Source organism: Berghia stephanieae, chromosome 1, assembly GCF_034508935.2.
Source record: "Berghia stephanieae isolate SIO BIC M18660-M18661 chromosome 1, UCSD_Bste_1.3, whole genome shotgun sequence".
Taxonomy (NCBI): Eukaryota; Metazoa; Mollusca; class Gastropoda; order Nudibranchia; family Aeolidiidae; genus Berghia; species Berghia stephanieae.
This window is the reverse complement of record NC_088360.1, coordinates 36,081,079-36,098,428: the sequence shown is the minus strand read 5'-3', so window position 1 is coordinate 36,098,428 and position 17,350 is coordinate 36,081,079. Positions and strand designations below refer to the sequence as shown.

Below are 17,350 nucleotides of genomic sequence, written 5' to 3'. Positions count from 1 at the left end.
GAGATTTATTTTTCTTCCGAACTCCCCAGAACCCCCCTCCACCTCTGCCCATCCAACAATTATTGATTGGCTTCTTTTGTTAAATCTGATGGAAAGTACTTTGCGATAGAGTAGCGTCCTATCCAAAAGGCAGCAAGCAAATACCCGTTGTCCGTTTCACGCTACAGAAACTCCGGCTCCATGGGCTCTGAAGGACACTTTGTTTAAAATGAAAAAACAAAATCCCACCATACAACTCATTGCTGAATATTACATGGTGTCTGAATTTATTTTTTTTTAAATACATTTTTAAAAATCATATCACCTTTAATCAATCATTACCATAATTTCAAGAATTCTCATAAACTTTTAAAGCCATTCTTTACATATACAAATACATGTGATTAGCTTTGTAAAACGTTTTAGGTGTAGAAGAAATTAGCGGGATTTCAGAATTGGCTTAGCACTATTTATAGCACAGATCAGCAAGACAAGTCGTGATGTAACTCGATATACATGGTTGCACTGAACTGCCAACGAAATGAATATTCTTATATAGTTCCAGATTCACAAATTGTAAAATAAAATAAAAAAAAGGGGGGGGGGGGGGGTAATGTATGTATGTATGTATGTATGTATTATATATATATATATATATATATTATATATATATATATTATATATATATAATATAATATTATATTATATATATATATATATGTGTGTGTGTGTGTGTGTGTGTGTGTGTGTTTGTGTGTTACACAGATAACCCAGTATTGTAATTTTTCTCCTTGCAAAGCTTAATCGTGCAATCATCTACATTTGACAGCGCCTATAATAAGACTGTGATCAAATAATAAGTATACATCAGAATTATTCTCTTATATCCTTTTGGATCTGAGACGCAGGTAGTAAGAAAACGTTAAATTGGGTTTCTTTGCTGTGAAGAATGAGGCTGGATCTTTGCTGGACTGACAGATTATTCTATCTCCCTTGCAAATCATCTGCATGAGTGAAGAGTGCAGTTAGTATTCCCCCTCTGGTGCGGATCCTGAGCAATTTTGATACGAACGCAAAAAGACTTGGAAAACCAAGCAAAACAAAACAGTAATATAAAAGTAAAAGAAAAACCCACTGTTTTGTGCACAAATAGGAATAATCATTGCACATAAACCGTCTCAATTATTGTTTTCTCATGTAGGCTACTAGACGACGTGTACTATATTTGCAGGACTGATAAGCCAAATTGATATGGGCCCATCATTGCCATGGAAACACTCACAAACGAACATAAAATTAATAGTGTTCACAGACCTACCTACTTGAAAACTGAAAAATTCATAATTTTCATGAGATAAAAATTGTAACCCCTCCAGTAAACTTTATAAATCATCAATTTAGCCTCACAAGGATAAAATAACAGTCCAAAATCCTTCACATTTTGTAGTCTGTCACCCAACTTTTATTTACAACAAGTATTAATGACGAAGAGGTGCTCATGAAGTTCTGAAATTGGAGGCAAAATATTGTAATTCTACAAATTTTCCGTATTAGTAAGAATGTCTGTGTACATTACAATAGTGTTAAAGTAAGCCCAAAATTGCGATTGATTATCAGACCTGCAAATAAGTGTACCTCACTCTTTAAATTTTATTCTGATTCAATTGATTTTTGTTTAGCACTTCCTATTTCTCCACCCTTCCCCTCGCTAAAAAAAACCCCAAAAACATAAACAAAAAACTAAATCGCTTTCAATGACATAAACGAAAATCAAATACAAATAGTTTTAGTTGTAAATGAATATTGACTTACCTTTGCGGTTTGTAATCCAAAGATCTTTCAGCATCTTTTCATTTCTCATTTGTTTGACCAGCATATCATGGTCATCTTGGAGACTGTCATTATCTTTGTCACTATTGTCTGCAATTCCAACAGCATCAAGAACATCACCGATTTTGAGTTGGCTGATAGCAAGCCTCATCACAGAGGCTTTATCTAACTGATGTGACACATATTCTGACAATGGTAGGCAATCTGCCAGCTCTGTGAAAATTTCAGTCTCCTTGCTGCGACGACTACGAGCAGCATCACGAGACTTCTCCTTCCGTTTTTCACTGTTTCTGTGAGGAAAAAAAAAATAGAGACGAGAGAATGAGAAAGAAACCACACCCAAACACAAAACTCTCAAATAGGGATGCCACCTGAGCCAGTGAAACATCCTGAATTTGCACAGCTCTGCACTCTCATCCAAACCCTGACCAAACAAAAGTTAGAGGTTACAGAAATTCCCCCCCCCCCCCCCAAGGGATGGGGATAGCGTTTGGACATGGCAAAAGTTATATTGTGATATCTGTAGGTACGCCTTTGTTAATAAATCTTTTAAAATAATAATAATAATCTACAAAATCGAAATTTAAAATATCTAAAACAAGAAAACAGAAGTTGCATTGAAGGTAAAATAAGGTTTTAGAAAGACTTTATTAAATGTTATGAACGGTCAGGTGGCTCCGTAACGCAGTGGATAAGCTGCCAGACTCTACTAACCTGGGTTTGATCCCATTGTGGGCTTTTTTTTTTTTAATGTTTACTTTATTGAAAAAGACATCAATTTTATTTTTGTTTTTCAAAAAACTTTTTTCCATGTTTTAATTTTCTAAAATCATTTATTTATTTGAGATCAGTATTTGTGTGGCATGTTTCTTTTTACCTTTGATTTCAAAAATTATCGTAATTATCGTCGTATAAACGGACACCAGTAATCACGAAGCAGTGTGCTAAACTACAATCTAAAACTCATGGACATATATGGGTCTATTCAAGGAAAAAAGATGAGAAGCCTCTTTTATCTGTGGGTCTATTTCTACACCACAATTTACACCCCAACGGCGGTACATAAAAGGGGTGTGTGAATTAATTGTATTAATATTTATTGTCATAATTTAATTCATACTTCCTTACAAAGGGGTATTCTATTTCCTGTCCCATCATTGTCTATATTTATTCACCTTATCTACGTCATTCACACTACACATCTCTCATTCGTCTTTAGAGTCTTATTCGTTGTGTTTTGTTGATAAAGGGAAAACCAGAAACATCCAGAAAATGTTTTCATCTAACAAATTGCGGCTTACAATTCAACACTTATCGTTATTTTATTCTTCAAGCTTCAAGCAGCAACATTTTCATTAATTAACCAGCACCGTCAATAGAGGTGCATAAAAACGGTGCGTTTTTGTACACCAACAGAGGTGCATAAAAACACCATCATATATATATATATATATATATATATATATATATATATAATATATATATATATATATATATATATATTATTATATTATATATATATATATATAATATATATAATGCCTTTGATCAAGCCTCAAGGCCAATTTCACAATAAGTTATAAGACACTAAATGATTCAAACCGACTGAAGCTCTTTGATTAATCCAATCAGAAATGAGTAAAGATGCAATCTCGAACTGTTCATATTCCCAGGTACTGTTTCAACCAAGCAATGTTTTAATTCCTGGCTTAGTCAGGGGACTGAATAACTTAATATGTGGCTTATCTTCATAAAATATTATTATATCAGGCTTTATATGACTCTACTCATCAAATTTAGCAAAATTCAGAATTAACGTTATTTGATTTAAGTGAATGCGAAGAAGAAGAAGATCTTATTATAAATTTCATCTAGTTTTGAATTATGTCCATAAAAATCACACACCAAATGCAGTTAATTGTTCCTTTAAGAAGAAATAAAATGGAATCATTCCATGCTTTCAAATGAATAGATATATAGGTTCAAAGTCTTATTGAGTACTATTATACTATATCATTATTCGATCATTGTTGTTATTAGTCTTTATTGGAACCATGCATTTGGCCATCAGAGGGAATGACGAACAACTACTGAATATTATTCATTATCTGCCAGTCAAATTATTAATTACGGAACAAGTCCTAGTACCAAACTCTAGATTTTGTTTCATATTAAAATCTAGGAGGTGCACATGTGAATTAATTTGATTATTTTAAATTGCAAAATTAGGTAAGGGTGTCGAGGACCTGCCAGCCGGTACCGACTAGTGTAGTGGCAGTTATTTTCATTGTCATACGAAGATTTGGAAGAGGAAATATTGAAAAAAAAGTGCCATATTCATACCAAACTCTTCCTCATTTTATTCATACTCCTATTGCTATTGCCACCACCCATATTAATGTTTTGTAGCAAATTAAAATTAAAATGGGGTCACAAACATATAACATAGAAACGATTGAGACATTGAGTATGCTCCGGTGTATGGGGGGTGAATTTTTAATTCAGAAAAGTGAGTGGAGCAGGCACTTATGTTGGTAACAACAAGATATGAAGTGAGTAGAAAAGTGCCAGAAGACAATAGAGAATAAAAAATTTTTTTTATCATATTTTTTTTCATATCTTGTTGTTACCAACATAAGTGCCTGCTCCACTCACTTTTCTGAATTAAAAATTCAGCATACTCAATGTCTCAATCGTTTCTATGTTATATGTTTGTGATGAGAATATTGGCTATTAAGCTTAACTGCTGGTCAAAATTACTTCGCGATGGTGGTGAACGAATCGGCGGTCTCAAGAAGTGGGTGAGAGAGGGATCTAGAAATGACTTTGAGTTTGAAACGAATATTTTTGTGTTCGTGGATAGCTCACACGGTAGAGCCACGCTCTCACCTGCCAGGCGGAGTTGTCGTACCAATAAGGTCACAGGTTCAAACCCCACCACCGCCGCGAAAAAAATTTTTTATTCTCTATTGTCTTCTGGCACTTTTCTACTCACTTCATATCTTGTTGTTACCAACATAAGTGCCTGCTCCACTCACTTTTCTGAATTAAAAATTCACCCCCCATACACCGGAGCATACTCAATGTCTCAATCGTTTCTATGTTATATGTTTGTGATGAGAATATTGGCTATTAAGCTTAACTGCTGGTCAAAATTACCTCGCGATGGTGGTGAACGAATCGGCGGTCTCAAGAAGTGGGTGAGAGAGGGATCTAGAAATGACTTTGAGTTTGAAACGAATATTTTTGTGTTCGTGGATAGCTCACACGGTAGAGCCACGCTCTCACCTGCCAGGCGGAGTTGTCGTACCAATAAGGTCGCAAGTTCAAACCCCACCACCGCCGCGAAAAAAATTTTATTCTCTATTGTCTTCTGGCACTTTTCTACTCACTTCATATCTTGTTGTTACCAACATAAGTGCCTGCTCCACTCACTTTTCTGAATTAAAAATTCACCCCCCATACACCGGAGCATACTCAATGTCTCAATCGTTTCTAAGTTATATGTTTGTGATGAGAATATTGGCTATTAAGCTTAACTGCTGGTCAAAATTACTTCGCGATGGTGGTGAACGAATCGGCGGTCTCAAGAAGTGGGTGAGAGAGGGATCTAGAAATGACTGAGTTTGAAACGAATATTTTTGTGTTCGTGGATAGCTCACACGGTAGAGCCACGCTCTCACCTGCCAGGCGGAGTTGTCGTACCAATAAGGTCGCAGGTTCAAACCCCACCACCGCCGCGAAAAAAAATTTTATTCTCTATTGTCTTCTGGCACTTTTCTACTCACTTCATATCTTGTTGTTACCAACATAAGTGCCTGCTCCACTCACTTTTCTGAATTAAAAATTTACCCCTGCGTCAACACTCGATTCGAACCCAGCTTCGGGTTCCATAATTGCGTGAATTACACAATACAGAAGCGATGACACTTGATAATAGCTTACCTTCTTTTTTCTCTTGCCATTTTTGTAATGAAATCACAATATTAATTATAGTAAAACGGTAATCCACATGAAATTATGTTGAAAAGTAACTCAATGCTGTGCAACTAAACCAAACACAACACTTCGATTGACGTCACTGACTGTCACAGAGGAACTCCTAACCCCAGTCCATGGGAAAACTTCCGGTACAGTCCCATCCAATCGCGAAGTTGCTCGAAGAGAGAACCTTGCACCAAGGACAGCTCACCAAGGCCAAAAAGACCGAGGCCTTAGTTGAGCAGTTGAAACCGAGAAGAGAACTAGCAATATATTCTTTCGATTGCTACGAAATGTGATCTAGCTAGATATAAAGTATTAAATTATACAGATAATAACATTTTATAGGCCGAGCTGAATTTATCCTTTCCATTAAATTCAAACAAAAGTTTGCTAAGGGCGATAACCTAGAAATATTTTTTGGATTTTTAGTTCAAGACTAGTAGTGTCCCCTGATCACGGATAATCGTCTCAGTCGCATCGAAATAATTTGTCCTCTCGCACAACACACCGTGAGTAGTCAGTCATACAGAATTTATACCAATGGAGTTTAATTCTATCGCATTTTCTTCAGTATGAAACTAACAAAAACATTTGCTTGCTACCCTTTATATAAGACTGGTCTATCGCAAGATACTTTCCGCCAGATTTAACAAACCAGTGACCCGATTTCTTCTGTTTGAACAAAAGGGCCTAAAAAAGTACTCAAAGAGGATATTTATAGGGTGAATGATCTATCGACTGAATTATCGGAATCCCCGCGTTACACAATAATATAGGAGCGCATTTTTTATTTTATTTTTTTTTTTTCGGGTTTTACATGATCCTTCTATGATCCTTCGTGAATTTCCCCATCAGACTTACCCCCCCCCCCTCCCTCCCTAGTCTCTCGTGTGCCCTGCCATCAGGCCATGTGAAACCCAATTTTTCATTCATCGTCATTCTCCTCTAAATACCCACTGTCAATGTCCATTTTTCTTTCTTTCATTTTTTTGTTTCTTTTCTTTTTTTTTTTTTTTTTTTTTTCTTTCTTTTTTTTTAAATCATGTTTTATTGAGTGCGATATCCACAAAACGTGCTCAGGGCGCTATATAAGGTGTTCCAAGCTAGCATTAACACTTGTAAAACAAGGCATGTTGCTCACAGGACGCGTTTACCATTTTTTTATAAGCAAAAAGATGACAGGTTTCTTGAGGGGGGGGGGGGGGGGGGGGTTTTTTTTTTTTTTTTTTTTTTTTTTTTGGTTTGTTTGATTTTATTTTGGAATGAAGGGAGGGGGTTGACAGATAAGCATTTTAGATCTGAGTATAATGAGGAACTAGCTGACACTATATCTTATTGCGTATAATACTAATAATGTAATTTTCCAAATTCACTTGAAACTGGAGACTTGCCCAGTGAGTGAGGAAAGGCGAATGTTGTTCCCGCCAACAAGAAAGGACAACACCAAATGTCATCGAACTATCATCGTCCAATATCCTGGGCAAGAAAAATACAGGGACACATCATTGCGAGTCATATGATGATATGATGAAATATTTACATCGAAGACCTCTCGTGAAACCCAACGAATTAGCTTCGTGGACGATGTATCAAAATCTCTTGAGAAAAAAAATTGAGCTCTTATATAGCGCTAGATTCACTAAACGTGCTCAAAGCGCTTTAAGGGGTCCCTGGCCAACAGCAACAATTAACACGTAGAACGCGACATGACGCCTGTTAGGCGATATTGCAATTTTTTTTCCGACAGATACAACGCTGTTAACGGCCAGGCACTCATTTTACACTTGAGTACGGTGAGAGAATGTGAGTAAAGAGCCTTTTCCAATGACTCAACTATGCGCCGAGCGAGGCTCGAACCCAGGACCTTCCGATCCGAAAGCGAGTGTCATACCACAAGACCACATAGCCGCACATATGATGGGCTTCTTCAAAGCGTTTGACATATTTGACCACAATCTTTTGTGCCCAAGCCATTCATTATGGAATGAATGAAAAGATCAATATATGATTTGGTAACTTCTTGGTGGATTGAATCCATTATGTTGTAAACGACACAGACTATCTGATTGGAGCAAAGGTTCGCTTGGAGTTCCACCCAGAAAGGAACAATGTATCTATTTACAAAACGCGTTACAAATTACACAGCCACACATTTATGAGAACTTGTAACATCTGATATATATTCGGGAGCTAATATTAAATTAAATCTGGACTGGAATAAACACACAACAAGCATTGCTGAAAACGCCAAGTCATTAGGGTTCATTTGAGGAAACTTACAAACCACTTTCAATCACTTCAATTGGAAGGAAAAGGCGTACAACGCATTTGTGCGAACGTACATTGTTTAACATTATGCCAGGACAGTGGGCCTCAAGCAAAATTTCTCTTTCATAAGATAGAAATGGTGCAAAGAAGAGTGGCAGATTTGTAACAGGCCAGTAAAAACTATATTATAATATCTCAAGCACTTATGACATGTACATTGAGCTAAATTGTGAAGAGTCTCTTCAGCCAAGAAGAAAGAGAGTCAGAGTATCAATGGTGTATAAAATAAGAAATGATTTGGTGACCATTTCAAAAACATTTTTTTAAAAACATACGGTTTTCGAGAACACTTAACAAACAAAACAAAAAGACAAAAAACAAAAAAAAAACAAAATAAAAACAAACATAAAAAGCAAGAAAAAAAAGAAGAAAAAATACCCCCCCCCCCCAAAAAAAAAATAATAGAAAAACAACAAACAAATAAATAAACAAAATAGAAAGAAAAAAAAAGAAATAAAACCAAAAAAAAAAGCAAGAAAACAAAAAACAAACAACAACAAAAATCCGAGCTTTATCCTTTTATCTTGCACCAAAACATTCTTTCTCAAAACGCATGTTCTTTATGTCAAGATTTAATTAGCCGTTTTATTGGGGGGGGGGGGGGGGGGGGGGGGTTCCAAATAAATAAAATCAGTAGCATTCGTAATCTTCAAAAATGAAGCTGGACATGAACAAAAAGAAGAAGAGGGCATGAGTAAAAGGCCATTTCCATGGGCCCAACTTTGCGCTGCTCACATCGAGACTCAGGATCTCTACAGAAGGTCATCAGTTGAGTTTCATAGCACAAGGCCACAAAGCCACAACTATTGATGCCATGCGTTTAGGGAAAATACTCACAACATTCACCTGCCAGATAAAACGTACAACACACAAAACTATGTGCAACATTGAACGTTTACAGTCTGATTGATATCAATTAGTGAGAAACAAATCACCAAAATGGCTGTCTAAAAGCAATAACAAAGAGCTGAGTGACATCAATTTCGTTCCCCCTATAATACACAGGTGCTGGGACAACTAGTCTGATGTCCTACTCCATACAGAATTTCTTGTACTATTTATTATTATTATTATTATTATTATTATTATTATTATTATTATTATTATTATTATTATTATTATTATTATTATTATTATTATTATTATTATTATTATTATTATTATTATTATTATTAATTTTTTTTTTACCAGATTCTTCTGTATTATGATAATATTATGATAAAACAGACCGCTGTTTGGGATACCGCCAGCGAAGTGGAAGCATTCATTTTTATTGTCCATTATCGTCATTTTTCTGCATTAAATAAATCATTAACAACATCGTCATATTCTTCTACGCGATCTCAATTTTCATCAAATCTTTTGCTCTTTTGCGGATAATTTTTCATTTCTTTCTTTCTTTCTTTCTTTCTCCTCTCCTTTCTCTTTCTTTCGTTCACTTTTTTCTTCTTGATGAAGAATCCATTCAGTAAAGTTAAATTAACTCTCTCTCCTTCCCCCCCTCTCTCTCTCTCTCTCTCTCTCTCTCTCTCTCTCTCTCTCTCTCTCTCTCTCTCTTTCTTTCTCTCTGTCTCTTTCTCATATAATAGATGTGTGTGTATATATATTATATATATATATATATATATATATATATATATATATATATATATATATATATATAATAGCTCCTTTTATACTAAAGTTGAGCACTATGATTTCATGGTTTTTGTTTTTATAATTTATATATATATATATATATATATTATATATATATATATAATATATATATATATATATATCACTCTATCTATCTATCTATCTATCTATCTATCTATCTATCTATCTATCTATCTACAATGTTTGGGGCAGTCTACATCAATGTTTCAGGCTTAATTTGCCATCTTCAGGACTGAGTTGTTTTGTGGTAAATATTTTAAATAATAATTCGCTCCATTACTACATGTCGAGCACTTTTCGTACCATATTTGTGTCAAACACGATTCAATATCTATCTATCTATCTATCTATCTATCTATCTATCTATCTATCTATCTATCTATCTAAATGTCTGTCTGTCTGTCTTTCTATTTTTCCATCTACCGTGCCCTCACGTATGTGCATCTGGAATGAGCATGTTGTGAATATTTCAATTTGACCAACATATCGTATATAACCCAGTTTTCTAACCTTACCTTCTATTACTCATTGGCAATCTGCCACCTGTACTCACGATTCGTTTGTAACCTCAGAGCTAGATGCTTATTGTTGAGATGAGAAGCGCAAGTTATTGACGGGGAATTCATATTCTCTCTCTCTCTCTCTCTCTCTCTCTCTCTCTATATATATATATATATATATATATATATATATATATATATATATATATATATATATATATATATATATATATATGAGCCAAGGTCAAAAGGTGCCCGCCTGATACCAGTGTTAAGAAAATTTGATTTTTACTTAATTATGGGCTTTTTTCATTGGGTTAATGCATATAATCAATTAATAATATGAAGAAGAGATAAAATGAAATAGCTCAACATACTCTGTTCAACAGAATATGAAATAAACAACTTGAAAGTGAAATTTGAATGCTGTTTGGCATGTGCTTAAAACGAGGTCAACGCATCACCTTTTTAGAAATCATCTAGAAATTAAATGTGATGTTTTAGCTCAGGTGATTGAAATTTGACTGATAGTATAAAGTCAAAATTTACATTTAAACGCAATTGCAGTATATTACATATCTGAATAAGTTTCATATAGAGTTCTTAAAAAGTTGGTGTTGCTTGTGACCTTTGGTGTCATCAAACACAGCACAATACTAAGACTCAACACGAAACTTTAAAGCTCATGTTTAATGTTTATAAAACGTTTTATTATGAGAAAAAAGCATAGATTTACTATCTGAACTCAAATCTTGGAGTAAATGTATACCGTTTTACTGATATTGAGGTTTATTGGTTTTGGTGTCATTTGCCACAAGCAACACGACATGCGTGAACACGTGGAAGTTTGTTTCGTTAAATGGCGATTCGCAATTTTGATCCACCCTTCTTACCAGTCTTTGAAGTGCAGCACTTTCATTTGCCTTTCCAGCGTGGCTCCAGGGAGAAAAGGTAAGTTGAACTTTGGTGTCATCGCTATTTTACATTGTCACAAGCAACACTTTATATTGGATATCACAAAGTGCCACCAAAAAATTATGTTTTCAGCTGTTATTCTATTTACAAATATGATATTATGACATCTCACATAAGACTGTGATTTTGACACAATTAATTATTTCCTTGTAATTCTAATTTTTTTATGTTTCAGGGTTGTATCAATCAAGAAAAAGACAAAACTCAAGCTTTTGACGAATCCAGATAAATAGAAGAGTTGTCAAGAAATTTGATTTGATTTACTATTAACACACTAAATTACTACAAACTAGCAGATTTGAGCAGTAGGGTGGATGTTACCGTATGGTTACATGAATTCATTACCATGGCTGATATTTATCTAGTGTTTGTCTGACTTCTGGTACTTTTTGTGACCATTGGTGTCATTGCTTAAAATGTCACAGGTGATACTTAAGTTTGAAGTTTCTAGTGTATTTCTGTTTTCATGTTCTTCAAAGCTTGAAATGTCATTGAATTACATTTTAACAGGCTATATTACATGTGTTCAGTTGCGATTCTTGATTTATTGAGGCAAAATTGCGTTCTAGTGCCGATTTTGAGCAAAGTAATAGCAACAATGGTATAACTAATTTCTAAGTATATTTCCGATTTAGAGGTATTTAGTTTCTTAAAATATTATTGAATTTCATTTTAGAGTAGGTTATTGTGCTTTATTGACCGAAAATAATGATATATTATGGAAGAAAGTGTGATTTGGTGTTGTTTGTGACATAAGTAATGGTGTCACCGGTGTTATGTCACAAGTCACATTCAGATGCTTTAATTTCCATGTATATTTTTATTTTGAAGCCTTTGCTTTCTGAAATATTATTAAATTCCATATTTAACTGTGGTTATTACACTGGTTTGACTGAAATTAATGATATATTGTCGAAATTGCAATTTGGTATTGCTTGTGACATAAGTAATGGTGTCATCGGTCTAATGTCACAAGTGACACAATGTCGCTAAAAAGGATATGCTTTGGTCACATTTTGTGCCAACATTTTATTCCAGAAGTTTCTGAACATTGCTGGTATTAAGCATATGCAATATTGTTGTTGTTGTTAATGTACAAACATTTTTATGAAATAATATATTTGCATTCTATATTGCTTGTGACCAATGACACCAAAAAGCAACATTTTCTCCAATAGTTGGTAAAAGTATTGTACTATGATTGTTGTTGATTGTGTCGTTTTGTCTATAACTTACTAAATAAAGTTTGATACTCAACAAAAATCATTTGGTTATTGAGTTTTTTGTCTCATTTTGGTGTCACCGGTCACAGGTGACACCAGCAACCTATAGGCATTGTTGACGATATTATGCTGCGTTAGACCTTAAAGTTATCTAAAGGGCCTTTGATTCATGAAGTACAGGGTTTTTGCTACACATATAGAAACATAAATGGACTTTTATTGTCACTTTTATTTTGAGAAAAAAAATTGGCACCTTTTGACCTTGGCTCATATATATATATATATATATATATATATATATATATATATATATATATATATATATATATATATATATATATATAATACACACACAGATATACATATATATATATATATATATATATATATATATATATACAATCCCTCTCCCTCTCTCTCTCCCTCTCTCTCTCTCTCTCTCTCTCTCTCTCTCTCTCTCACTCTCTCTCTTCTCTCTAACTCTCTCTCTCTATCTCTCTCTCTCTCTCTCTCTCTCTCTCTCTCTCTCTCTCTCTCTCTCTCTCTCTCAGCTTGTCGTGTGGCCGATTCCGACGGAGCCGGCTCTCTATGTGTCAAAATTGAAGTTACATCGAACAAAGCCAGGGACTATTTATGAGAAAACTGGTGAAAAGAGGCACCTGGCAGGCAACTTAAACACACGAAAGGGAAGTTAAATTCCATATAATATAAACCATCGATCAACACGGTAATACGTCGGAATTATATAGATGCTGAAAATATCAGCCTTGCGTTTAGTTGTAATTTCTATTGAGGAGGACGAGTATTGTATTTGAAAGAACAAAGCAGTGGCGGTTCTAGCCTATTTATAGTGGTCGGGCAAAGATGAGTCGGTCATATATATATATATATATATATATATATATATATATATATATATATATATATATATATATATATATATTTTTTTTTTTTTTTTTTTTTTTTTTTTGTCTTGTTTGTTTGTTTGTTTTGTTCGCCTTAAAAAAAAATTTATTTCAACCACAAATAATCACATTCACAATGCAATGACAATACCAGTAGATTTTAATTATTCCAAACGTAATCAAAAATGAATCACGAAAGAGAATACAACAAAAAATTAAAGCGAAGAGACATAATGCGACAACACCTTCACAATACAAGTCCATCTCGTTCACTCGAAAAATTAAAGAGATGCTTTAATCCCTCAACTGCGAGATTAATATTTCTGTTACATTACTGGTTTTCAGTAGTACGTAGTAACTGTAAAGTTTTTATCGAGAAGCAACAACAGCGATATGACTCGAGTTTCATTCAGAGCTCAAATTGCATAATTTTACTGCTCTCTTGGTGGTTAGAATGATTGTGCCGGTGGTGGTAGTGGTTGGAATAGTGGTAGCGGTGGTGGTGGTGGAGGAGGAGGAGGAGGAGGAGGAGGAGGAAGAGGAGACGGTGAGGGAGGATGTAATTATGGTAGTGGTTTTGATGGTGCTGTTGGTTAGAATGATAGTTGTGGAGACGATGACGGAAATTATATGATGATGTTGATATTGTTTTTATTTCTATTGTAGTACTTGATGTTAATGTTGTTGTTGTTGTTGTTGTTAATGATGATGATGATTGTGATGACAACGACGATGTCGTCGACAATGATGATTACAATACGATATTACAAAGTTTATTCAATCTTAGGCTTTCGCCAATAAATCATAAAATTTGATGACAACATACATGAAAGTGGAAAAAAAATGATAAATGGAACCAAACAATAAACTGATACCATTAATAACCACACAAAAAAAAAAAAACAAAAAAAAAAAAATAAAAATCGTAATACCACCAATACGTACAACAATAATAATAATAATAATAATAATAATAATAATAATAATAATAATAATAATAATAATAATAATAATAATAATAATAATAATAATAATAATAATAATAATAATAATAATAATAATAATAATAATAATAATAATAACAAATGATAATAATAACAATAATAATACGAGTATTACCATCATCATTACTACCACCACCAACATAATTACGTTTCCAATCAGTTTTTCTCGTTTTTTAAAATTTGATACCTATAATAGACGAAAATTCCGGTGATTTTGTTAAAGGGTAGTTAAAATATCTACGATTTTATTAACCCTGAAAACTACGATTTTATTTTCCTATTTCAAGTAGGCAGGTCTGCTATTAAGTATGAGTTCCATAGTCAAAAAAAAAAAAAAGACAAACAAAAACAAAGTTTATTTAATCTTAGGCTTTCGCCAATAATTCATACAATACAATTAAGACAAAATATTGCTACTAATCTCTCCTCATGCATTCGTTAGACGATAACAATAACGACCGTGTTATCTTTACTCCTTACCCAACCAACCCCTAGCTTCCCGCCTCTTCATCACGAACTATCTTATGTATGTATTAGCTTTAGGACGGGCAAGTACGGAATCTGCCCACCCTTCGTATCTATTTCCTCTTAGAATTCAACTGTCTCTTTTCTCAAAAGAGTATTTCTCGTATACTAATTCAATTGTTGAGAAAACCAAAATGGTGGTTGTATTTTATATATTTATTTAGTCGTGACCTTTGAATAAAAGTGTTTTGATTTATTAGAGGAAATGCAATAGAAAATTACATTGTTTTGCAAAAAAATTAAGTATGGCAATAAAAATACAGCGGTAATTACTTTAAGAATTTGAAGAAAAAAAAAAGAACAAATTAATTTGTTAAAAAAAAAAAAAACAAAAAAAAAATCAAATAAGAAAACAATTTAAATAAATGAGTTTTGAGAAGCACTAAAGAAAACGAGAAAAAAATAAATTTAAATGGTTAAACAAATATATAAAAACAACACAAGTTAATACTAAATTGATATATTAGTAAATTAATAAATTAAATTCAATACTGGAATATTTCCAATGTCATTACATCAATGGTAACAACAAGATATGAAGTGAATAGAAAAGTGCCAGAAGACAATAGAGAATAAAAATTTTTCGCGGCGGTGGTGGGGTTTGAACCTGCGACCTTATTGGTACGACAACTCCGCCTGGCAGGTGAGAGCGTGGCTCTACCGTGTGAGCTATCCACGAACACAAAAATATTCGTTTCAAACTCAAAGTCATTACTAGATCCCTCTCTCACCCACTTCTTGAGACCGCCGATTCGTTCGTACACCACCATCGCGAATAATTTTGACCAGCAGTTAAGCTTAATAGCCAATATTCTCAACACAAACATATAACATAGAAACGATTGAGACATTGAGTATGCTCCGGTGTATGGGGTGAATTTTTAATTCAGAAAAGTGAGTGGAGCAGGCACTTATGTTGGTAACAACAAGATATGAAGTGAATAGAAAAGTGCCAGAAGACAATAGAGAATAAAAATTTTTTTTGCGGCGGTGGTGGGGTTTGAACCTGCGACCTTATTGGTACGACAACTCCGCCTGGCAGGTGAGAGCGTGGCTCTACCGTGTGAGCTATCCACGAACACAAAAATATTCGTTTCAAACTCAAAGTCATTACTAGATCCCTCTCTCACCCACTTCTTGAGACCGCCGATTCGTTCGTACACCACCATCGCGAATAATTTTGACCAGCAGTTAAGCTTAATAGCCAATATTCTCAACACAAACATATAACATAGAAACGATTGAGACATTGAGTATGCTCCGGTGTATGGGGTGAATTTTTAATTCAGAAAAGTGAGTGGAGCAGGCACTTATGTTGGTAACAACAAGATATGAAGTGAATAGAAAAGTGCCAGAAGACAATAGAGAATAAAAATTTTTTTTGCGGCGGTGGTGGGGTTTGAACCTGCGACCTTATTGGTACGACAACTCCGCCTGGCAGGTGAGAGCGTGGCTCTACCGTGTGAGCTATCCACGAACACAAAAATATTCGTTTCAAACTCAAAGTCATTACTAGATCCCTCTCTCACCCACTTCTTGAGACCGCCGATTCGTTCGTACACCACCATCGCGAATAATTTTGACCAGCAGTTAAGCTTAATAGCCAATATTCTCAACACAAACATATAACATAGAAACGATTGAGACATTGAGTATGCTCCGGTGTATGGGGTGAATTTTTAATTCAGAAAAGTGAGTGGAGCAGGCACTTATGTTGGTAACAACAAGATATGAAGTGAATAGAAAAGTGCCAGAAGACAATAGAGAATAAAAATTTTAATTGATAAAAAAAAGAACAGGAGCGTATCCTGGTTTATGTATTACGGGGTGCATGGTGATTCTCAATCTATCAAAAATACACACAAATTGATTTCAGTACGAAGTATCAAGTTTAAGTACTAACTTTTGAAATTATCTAATTTAAATTAGATTATTTCGGACCTGGTAATACAGCATATAACTTTAAAAAACAGGCTGGTATTTGCCCACCCTGCCCATTATTACCAGCCGTCCCTGGAACAAAGCAACTTTTATTTCAAAAAAAGATTTTATATTTATTTTATCATTTTAATCTAATAGGCACAGGACCGCGATAATGGAAACAATTAATAACATGGATGGAGAGAGCAGCTTTACTCATCGAGGTTTTAAAAAAATCTGTGACTGAATCACACAATTCTCTGCAAGCGGCATTCAGAATGTTAGACTTACTACATAATCTAAAATTCAGTTTTATGCATGTGGAAAATTTGAAAACCAACATAATACCGGGTTGAGGTGACCGGTAACATATTACTTGCTGAGGTAAAAATGAAACATTATGTTGCGCATTGAGCATGGTGGAAAGTCGGAAATAGGGGTACATTGTCGCCTACAGCCTTAAAAATTGTAATTTCTTGGGATGAACTAGATGCTGAGAATGAAATCTATGGGTTGAA

At 34.2% G+C, this 17,350-nt stretch overlaps 1 protein-coding gene across 1 annotated transcript in view; it reads right to left on the bottom strand.

Annotated features, from left to right (window-relative positions):
• LOC144973213 (hypoxia-inducible factor 1-alpha-like) overlaps positions 1-5,949 on the bottom strand; it is a 42,826-nt gene extending 36,877 nt beyond the window's left edge. Inside the window, 2 exon segments of the mRNA XM_078915383.1 lie at positions 1,792-2,099; positions 5,755-5,949. Of these exon segments, the coding sequence (XP_078771509.1) occupies positions 1,792-2,099; positions 5,755-5,774 (328 nt within the window). The 5' untranslated portion in view covers positions 5,775-5,949.
• Positions 5,950-17,350: the final 11,401 nt, after the last annotated feature.